Below are 9,226 nucleotides of genomic sequence, written 5' to 3' on the forward strand. Positions count from 1 at the left end.
TCTCTCCGCCATTAAAGTCCATGGGTGCAGTAGCCTCAAGTGACCATTACTGTATATGAAAACAGGTAGCTAGATCTGAGTTTTTGGAGGCTAGCAGGAAGCAGCATACTGCTCCCTCTTTGGGTGAGGTGGATTTTGAGTCCTGGGGATGTGCAATGGTGTTTAAGGCTGTGGCCTGATGCCACTTTAGTGGTTCAGTCATACAGCCTTAATTGACGTTTCTCGGAGCTTTGGGCTGGGGAGGAGGAAGCATATAGTGGAGGAGTAAAATGTTTTGTGGGGAGAGAAGGGAAGGGGGAGACAGAGACAGGGAAGGGAGGAAGGAAACAGGGAGGAAGGGAGGGAGTCATCCTGTAGGATGGGAGTGTAGACCTATCTTCCCATTGACATAGGAGTCTTTTAACTCATCCCTAGATGAGTTAGATTTTCTAGTGTCTCAAACTTAAAGGGATAGTACTAAAGTTAGACTTAAGGGCCAATGTGAACATTTCTTAAATACAGGTGACAAAGGAATGTCTTTATATGGGTCCCTTATATGCTAGGGCAGAGTGGTACCTGGTGCCCTACATGTTACATGGAAAGGTGATCGTTTCATGCAGAGCCTCAGAACATGAAGGTGGAGATTGTAAAAATCTGTTTATTGAAGAGACTGAACCCAAGGATTTGTATGATATTACTTCAATTCCTTGTGCTTTAAAATCATCTGTGATGTTTTGTAGACTCCCTCCGGGACCCCAGCACACAGCTGAGAGTCTGTCCTGCTGGCACTGCTGCCTGTCTGCTGAAGGGGAACCAGGCATTTGACGTTGGCAGGCCCAAGGAGGGGCTGAAGCTGTTGAGCAAGGACAGGTCAGTCTGTGGCCACCTTGGTGGCTATGTCCTCAGCAAGAGAGCCTGCCTTTTAGCCAGACTAATGGAGAAGAGAGGAGAGTGTGAGCTTTGTAATGGGGGGCTGGCATGATCAAAGAAGGCAGTGTGTGTGTGTGAGAAAATGTCATTGTCAGACCTGTTGTTTTGTACAATTAATAACTGGTAAATTAATATTGGTAAATACAACTAATACTGAGAAAAGATACAAAAAAAGAAAGAATTTGACTTCTAGGAGCTTGGGAGGGAATTATGTTCCATTTCCAGCAGGCTTATTGGTCATTGTCTGGTTTTAGATTGGTTTCCTGTTGCTCACTTGCTTTATTTATTAGGTAACGTTTATTTGGTTTTGTGAGAAAGTTTTGTTTAACTCAGAGTAGCTTAGAACTTTTGATACTGCTCATGTTTTTTTGTTTCGTATTACTTGCCGGGTTATCTGTAACCTTTCTTTTGGAGAGATAGGTGGGGTAGTTTGCTGGTGGCCTTCCAGCAATGTGGTTTCTTTCTAGTTGGGGCACATGGGCACTATCTCTTCTACCACTTTTTAATATATATAAGTTCCTGTGTCATCTATAGGCCTCAGTGTCAAGAACCTGTTCCCCTCTCCCTTCCCCCAACCCCCGACCTGTATAGACTAAAACTTTTTTTTTTAAACTAAATTTATTCAACTCAATACCGGCTCTTCTTCTCCCAGTACCCCCTCACGCATCTCTTCCCCCATCTTCCCTTCCTCCTTTCTTTTGAGAAGGGGAAGTTTTCTTCTGGGTATTACCCCCAACCCCTGCCCCCACAATGCTGCACATCAAGTTGCTGTGGGGTTAGGTGCATCCTCTCCCATTGAGGCCAGGCAAGGCTGTGTATTTAGGGGCGTGGTATTCATAGGCAGGCAGGCAGGCAACAGGCTCAGGGACAGCCCCTGCAACAGTTGTTTGGGGACCCTGCATGAAGACCAAGCTGCTCATCTGCTACATATGTGCAGAGGGTCTAGGTCCATCCTGTGTTCACTCTTTTGTTGGCTATTCAGTTTCTGGGAGCTCCCAATGGTCCAGGTTAGTTGACTCTGTTGGTCTTCTTGTGGAGTCTCTGTCCCCTTTGGGTCCCTCAGTCCTTCCCCCAACTCTTCCATAAGACTCCCTGACCTCCATCTAATATTTGAGTGTGAGTTTCTTCCCATTGGCTGCTAGGTGGAGCCTCTCAGAGGACAGTTATGCTAGATTCCTGTCTTTGCAGGCTGTCCCAGGTGCCTCTGATCGCCCTGTAGGAACTGATGTGGTAATTAGATTGCAGACTTTTATGGACTGTGGAAAGCAGGGCCTGAGTTGGAAAATGCTGGGAGTTTTCTGTGTCTGTATTAACGTGCTCACAATGCCATAAGCGAATACTATAGGATTGGGCCTTTGAACAACAGCAGTTTATTTCCTCAGCTGAAATTTCAGAGACTAAGACCTGATTCCAGACAGGTTGGTTTCTTCTTGTGTGACCTATCCTCTTGTCTTGATAGTGACCATCTTCTTCTGATGTCTACACAGTCTTCTCTGATTTGTGTTCTCATCTTCTCAAGAACTATAGAACTGGTGCTTGAAGGTTCTGTTTGTTAACCTCTTTAATGTGCCTGTGGTCCAGTAGTTTCTGTTGAAGCATGTTTGTGAAGGCTGCACCATTGAAGTCGGGAGGGATTGTAGAGAGTAACAAGTTGGTAATGGAGGGCCCCAGGTGATGTCCAGGGTTCAGAGAAATGTAGGATGCCAGGCTTAGCATGGCTTGTCTATTGTCAGCACACATGTGATGGTGTATGGGAGATAGGTGCACATCCCTTAGGTGAAGCAGAAGCTAGTGACTAGTATTAGTACTTCCTGGCAGGGGCATGGGTTAGGTTTTGGGGGCAGCAATCCTAGCCTGTAGCTGTTGTGTCTGCCATCTTGACCAGCCAGGTACAGGTTGACAGGTTACATAAAGCTCTTTTGTTTGTTAGAGGGAGATCATATGACCTTGTGGGCAAAATTGTATTATGCCTACTCAGCTACACCGGTCTTATGTTATTAGGTCCCTTACAAAAAGTTATTCCTTTATGCAGACAGCTCCCTTTGGTATTTTTAGTTTGCATACTGATCATGTTTATTTGACTTTCAACAGGAAGATACACTGAAGTTTATACTTTTATGTTCTTGTTAAAACATGGAAATATAGTGGAGTTGTTGTATTGTTTCCTCTGCTACCCGACTATACCTACCCCTCAGGTGCACTGACTGTAGGAATGTAACCTAGATGTATATAATATAACTTCTCCACATGGCTTTTCTGCAGGCTTGTTCTGACTTATGTGAAGGAAGAGGGAGAAAAGCCAGACTTCTGTAATGGTCACAGCCCTGCAGTGACAGTAACATTTGTATGCCCATCAGAGCGAAGAGAGGTAAGTGACTTTAAAGATGTGATCCTCACCCAGATTTGCCCAAGTGATGTGTCCCTATGTATGAGCTGAGTTTGTGTGTGGGTACACATGAAGACCAGAGATAACCTAGGATGTCATTCCTCAGGTTCCCACAACTAGTTATGCTGACTGATCTGGCCAGTGAGCCTTAGGGATCTGCCTGTCTGTGCCTTCCCGGTGCTGGGATTCCAGCTGTGCACCACAGTGCCTGTGCTTCCCCAATGTCTGGCTTTTTAAAAAGTTGATTCTGGAGATCAAAATTGAATGGCAATAACATTACATACTGAGCTAGCTTCCCAGCCTTGCAGCTTGGGATTCCTGTAGGGAGAAAATCAGTTCTGTCTCCCATTTCATTTCCTGCCTGCCATCTTTCTCACTCACAGCTATAGGCAGATTGACCACTCTCTCTTAGCTGCTTTAATTTTCATTTTGTTTATTTACATGCTTGCGGCTGGGGTCTTGGACATGCCAGCAGCTGCTTTGCTGGGGAGTTGCTTTTAAGTCTTGAAGAGAGACAGACAGTCAGGTGTCTGTTTTGCATGCATAATTTGTTGTCCATACGTAATAAAGGGGGCGGTGATAACTCATGTGAAATTAATCTAACAACTTAGCAGCCCACTTCTAAGTGACTCCACCAGTATCCAGAGGCAGAGTTCGCTCAGGGAGTGTTGCTAGAGCAACAGGTTACCAGTCTACTGTCCAGTGCACAGCCAACCCCTGTGTCCACATCCAGTGATGGGAGGTCACTGACATTGAGGGGATGCTGGCTCCACTGCAGATGTCCCGTGAGGGTGGCGAGCCTAACTGTGTGACAGCCTCAGTTGTGCTTAGCTAGGTCAGCCAGCCTGCTGGACACTCAGCACCCACAAGTGTCAGAGCCAGGCCATTCATTGGCAGGGCATCTGCTGGGAGACATGGTCACTGAAAGGGTCTCTTGTTGGAGTAAATGCGTGGCTCCTGGAGCCTGGATTTTTCTTGCATACCCGCTGGCCTCTACTAATAAATGTTATGGGTCACATGATCCCAGGGTCACCTGCTGGTTACACGCGAGGCATGCACATCAGCACATCTTGATGTCAGGACAGTGAGGAGAAGGGCCTCCATTCTATGTCTTTCTTTGACCTAAGTGTTTGCTACACCTCGGAATGTTATCATTCGAGTCATCTTCACAGGTGCCTGCCCAGGCTCATTTGCCAATCAATCAAGAAAAGGAAGGACTTTGTTTGTCTTGGTATGTGTGTGCCCTTTTGTAGTAGAAATAAGAGGTCTGAATTCTTTGGCTGAATATACATGGAGTTTGCTCTGATTTTAGGTTAATTGCTGACCTGTTTGTTACATGTGTGGAGGTCATGGAGATACAAGTCAAATTGATGCTCACCTTGCTATTGAGCACCCCTGTCTAGTTTTCCTACCTCTGTCAGATTGATGGGTACCGTCTGATGGTCTAAGTGTATTCGAGGAGGACTCATTTGCACATGTATGTGAGTGTTTATGTGCACTTTGCAGTTGTATCTATAGACATGGACTCTCATCATGGTGAGCTGCTTTAGACTGTAGTTCGCTTTCTTTTTTTTTTTTTTTCCCTTTGTGTTTGGTAAGAAACAGTTTCTACCAGATTGATTAAGTACCAGAAGTCTGCTGTCTCCTTCCTCCTCAGAGAGCTTCAAGGCATTTCTTGGTTCTGTTTGTGGGCCTTAAGGTTCTTCAAGCTGCTGCCTGGACAGAAGGTGTGCTTGTGTTCACTCTGCTTGACTGCCATAGCCCTTCGCAAGTTTGTACATTTTTTGTTGCCCTGTCAAATGCTTTAGCAGCTGGTATTTAATAAATATTTTTCTAGTTATATTCTTCTTAAAACAGACAATTGAATTTTTATGTATTGTAAAATTCACCTGTTTTGGGTCCTAGCATTTTTTGCTTAATTTGTATCCTTTACCACAATTTAATTGTAGAAAATTTTCATCTAGGAATTTCCCCTAGGAATGCTTTTACCTATTAGCAATTAATTATTCTCCCTCTCCTCTTTTCACAATATACACACCACTTGAGTCTGCTTTCTGGCTGTGAATGAAGCTGTGTAGTATGTAGGTCTCTGGTGTTGATCTCACCACTGTGCTCTGCAGTTCCCTGGTAGGCTGTATTGAGACTCATGCTGGGAAGAAGCATCAAGTTTTATTAGTCAAGTAGAGGAGGGCTGAGCCTGCATTTCGGCCAGCTAACTGTGTGAACCATGGCTGGCCTCTAGCAGGTGCTTAGAAATACTGAGGGAATTTAGGTGTTTAGAAGCAGTACTGCTTCCTGGTCCTCAACCCAGTGGCTTAGTTTCTCCAAGGGTTAAAAAGGAGACACTGACTCATGAGCTGGAAACCTGCTGGCTTTCTCTGTAGTTCCCACCAAAGATTGAAGAACAAGATGGCAGAATATATTTGCTGACTGGAGAAATCTTAGCTTCACCTGGAGCAGCTTCTTAAAAGAATCGCTAAAGTTACACTTGTTTATTTGCACATGTATGTGTAAGGGTATACATGTGGAGGTCAGGACAGCTTGGTTCTCCCCTACTGTGGGTGTCCTGGAGATGGAACTCAGATCATCTGCCAAGCCTAGCAGCAGTAATTTTAACCTGCTCAACCATCTCACCTGCTGCAGAAGAACTGTGTGTGTGTGTGTGTGTGTGTGTGTGTGTGTGTGTGTATGTGGTGTGCACAGTACATATGCATAGTTGTGTATGGTAGCCAGGGGACACTGGGTGGTGTTCTTCAGTCTCTGTGTACCCTGCAATTTCAAGAAAGGGTCTCTCACTGGGACCTGAGGCTTGCCAGATTCATTTAGGTTAGCCAGCCATTGAGCCTCAGTACTGTGTGTCCAGGGTGTGTACTATCACACATATCTTGTTACATGGTTCTGGGCATTCAACTTGGGGTGGGTTTATTTGTTTTCTGTTTCTCTTTCTTTGTTCTCCATTTCTCAAGTGGTTGTTGTCACTCCCTTCACTTTGTGCATTTCTTTTCCTTTGGTTAGAATGCTCATCTAACCTAGTAAGCAGACTCCTCCAACTCAGGTTTTCATGCTCATACAGCAGACATTTTATTGTCTGAGCTATCTTCCTAGCCCACATTTTGTTCTTTCGAGAGGGTCTTGCTATGTAGGTCAGCTCAGGTATACCTCAAACCTACAGAGTTACATTTTTCAATTGCTGGCATAATAGGTATGCATGTCCATACTGGGTTCAGAGAAAGCAGTGGATGGTGATGCTCTTGCATGGCAGTATTCCTCAGCTGCAGGGTTTGGAGCCACCCATAATGCTTGCTAGGGTTGTAATAATTCTCTAGTGACACAGTTCAGAGTGGACTTGGTAAGTGAAGCTGGTGTTACTCAAGGTGATCAGAAAGGGTGTAGGGTTATAACGAAGTACAGTTACAAGTCCAATGGAGGAAAAAAGGTTAAAGCAAGTTCTAGATTATGGTGAGATGGCCCAGCTAGCAAATTGCTTTCTGTGCATGAGGATCTTAGTTTGAACCCCAGACACCCTTGTCTGTATCCTCAGTGCTGGGAATGGCAAGGAAATGGGCGGGTCCTTGGGTCTCATTGACTAGCTAGTGTAGCAGAAACAGTAATCTCCAGGCTCAGTGTGATATTCTGCCTGCAAAAAATCCACAAAAAAAACCAAAAAAAAAAAAAAAAGGCGGGAAATACTAGAGGAAGACATCTGAAGTTGACCTGTAACTCATATACTTAGTTAGTGCACCTGCACACATACATGTTTCCTCATATACATTGGCGAGTGCACCTGTATACATATATGCTCCCCATACACATCCATGGGTGAGTGTATCCACACTTATACATGCTCCCCATACACATGGGTGAGTGTACCCACACACATACATGCTCTCCATACACATGGGTGAGTGTACCCACACACATACACGCTCCCCACACACATGGGTGAGTGTACCCACACACATACACGCTCCCCACACACATGGGTGAGTGTACCCACATACATACATGTTCCTCATACACATAGGTGAGTGTACCCCCACACATACATGCTCCCCCACCCCCTGCTCTTGAACGGCACTCATGTGCACACCCATGCAGGAACATACAGAGTACTAACAGCCTGTCTTTGGGCTTTCCTGGAATATGGGAAGTGTATATGAATTGTATCTAAAACTCTGATTGCATCCTTTCACATTGCTTCCTGTAGGGTACCATTCCTAAACTCACTGCCAAGTCCAACTGCCGTTATGAAGTTGAGTGGATCACCGAGTATGCCTGCCACAGAGATTACTTGGAGAGTGAAAGCTGCTCCCTCAACAGTGAGCAGCATGATATTGCTATCGACCTTAGTCCCTTGGCCCAGTATGGAGGTAGGTGTGCGGGCCCCTCTGTTGTCTCCCATGCTTTACAGGAGGAACCTATCTGGGAGAGGGGAGAGATGGGCTTGGGTTTGCCTAAAAGAAATGCCATACTTTCTGACGGTGAACAAACACTCTCTGCTGGTTTGTGCTTTCTCTAGGGTCCCCCTATGTTTCTGATGGAAGAGAATATATGTTTTTTATCAATGTCTGTGGGGACACAAAGGTCTCACTCTGTAATAACAAAGAGGCTGCTGTTTGTCAAGAGAAAAAAGCGGATTCCACTCAAGTCAAAATAGCAGGAAGACACCAGAACCAGACACTCCGGTGGGTGATAGTCAAGTGTATTGTGTGTACTTGTGAGCCATGGCTCTGTCCTCCTCTTCCTCTTCCCTTTGCCCTGAGCACAAGAAAGTCAGAGCCTAGCACAGCTTCCTGTGCACTTTGGCAAGTTGCCATTTGTCCCTGAACAGTTGGACGGTTTCCTGACTTTGATAAGTGCACATCTGTTAGGACTATTGGTTTGTAAATGTATTGTTTTTAAGAACATGTTGTAGGGAATTTAGGTAGTTTACAGTTTATGTGGCTATTGTTTTTGTTTTCTGTCTCTCTCCCCCTCCCACAGGCCCCCTCATCTCTTTCTCTGTCTCCCTCCCTCCCTCCCTCCCTCCCTCCCTACCTCTCTCTCTCTCTCTCTCTTTCTCTCTCTCTCTCTCTTTCTCTCTTTCTCTCTCTCTCTCTCTCTCTCTCTCTCTCTCTCTCTCTCTCTCTCTCTCTCTCTCTCTCTCTCTCTCTCTCTCTCTCCCCTCTTCTGGCAGTTTGGGAATCTGAAATACCATTAGCATTATATACAAGTTTAAATAGCTAAAACCCTACTGTAATTCTTAGAACCTTAAGTTGGTAGTTGGCTTCACAAAAGCAGGAACAAAATACAGTTTTCTGAAATTGAGTCTGAGACCAAATCTTATAGATGATGGTTGGACATTGCTAGCCAGGCTGTCTGAAGAGTGGGTGTTATTTATGCTGTCTAAAGTCCCAGAGTGACAACAAGAGCACCTTTCTGCTTGCCAGCAAAGCGGCTGCCCTCCCTCCAGGCCGTTACTTTACAGCAAGTGGCCAACAACAGCCTGAACATTTGGAACTCATTTCCGTAGGGCGCTTGCCCAGCTGGCTGCAGAGCCTGCTGTTTTATGTCAGTAGTGATTTGTGGGTGGTATGCAAAAGGCTTAACAAAGCAGTTTTTTAAACTTCAGGTTTCTTTCTTGGTTCTATAAAACACTGTATGTTCACAACGTAGGTACTCAGATGGAGACCTCACCCTCATCTATTCTGGAGGTGACGAGTGTAGCTCTGGCTTCCAGCGGATGAGTGTCATAAACTTTGAGTGCAACAAAACCGCAGGTGAGTGAGTGTGTGTGTGCTGCCCACCCCTGCTTTGTACGTGTGATTGTGCGCTGCCCACCCCTGCTTTGTGTTAGTGGCTTGTGTGTGCACCCAGGTGTCTTTTCTTGGAAGTAGGATGCTGAGTCGGGAGTGAGTTGACTGCCTCTGGGCCTGGCCACCTTCAGCCCTC

General features: G+C 45.5%; 1 protein-coding gene across 1 annotated transcript in view; it reads left to right on the plus strand.

The window, feature by feature from the left end:
- Igf2r (insulin like growth factor 2 receptor) overlaps window positions 1–9,226 on the plus strand; it is an 86,713-nt gene that overhangs the window by 36,754 nt on the left and 40,733 nt on the right. The window contains exons 6-10 of the mRNA XM_031350826.1: window positions 720–849; window positions 3,172–3,277; window positions 7,503–7,665; window positions 7,815–7,980; window positions 8,951–9,054. Coding sequence (XP_031206686.1) covers window positions 720–849; window positions 3,172–3,277; window positions 7,503–7,665; window positions 7,815–7,980; window positions 8,951–9,054 — 669 coding nt within the window. The remainder of the gene's footprint in view (window positions 1–719; window positions 850–3,171; window positions 3,278–7,502; window positions 7,666–7,814; window positions 7,981–8,950; window positions 9,055–9,226) is intronic.

The sequence above is a fragment of the Mastomys coucha genome, unplaced genomic scaffold (assembly GCF_008632895.1).
Source record: "Mastomys coucha isolate ucsf_1 unplaced genomic scaffold, UCSF_Mcou_1 pScaffold5, whole genome shotgun sequence".
Taxonomy (NCBI): Eukaryota; Metazoa; Chordata; class Mammalia; order Rodentia; family Muridae; genus Mastomys; species Mastomys coucha.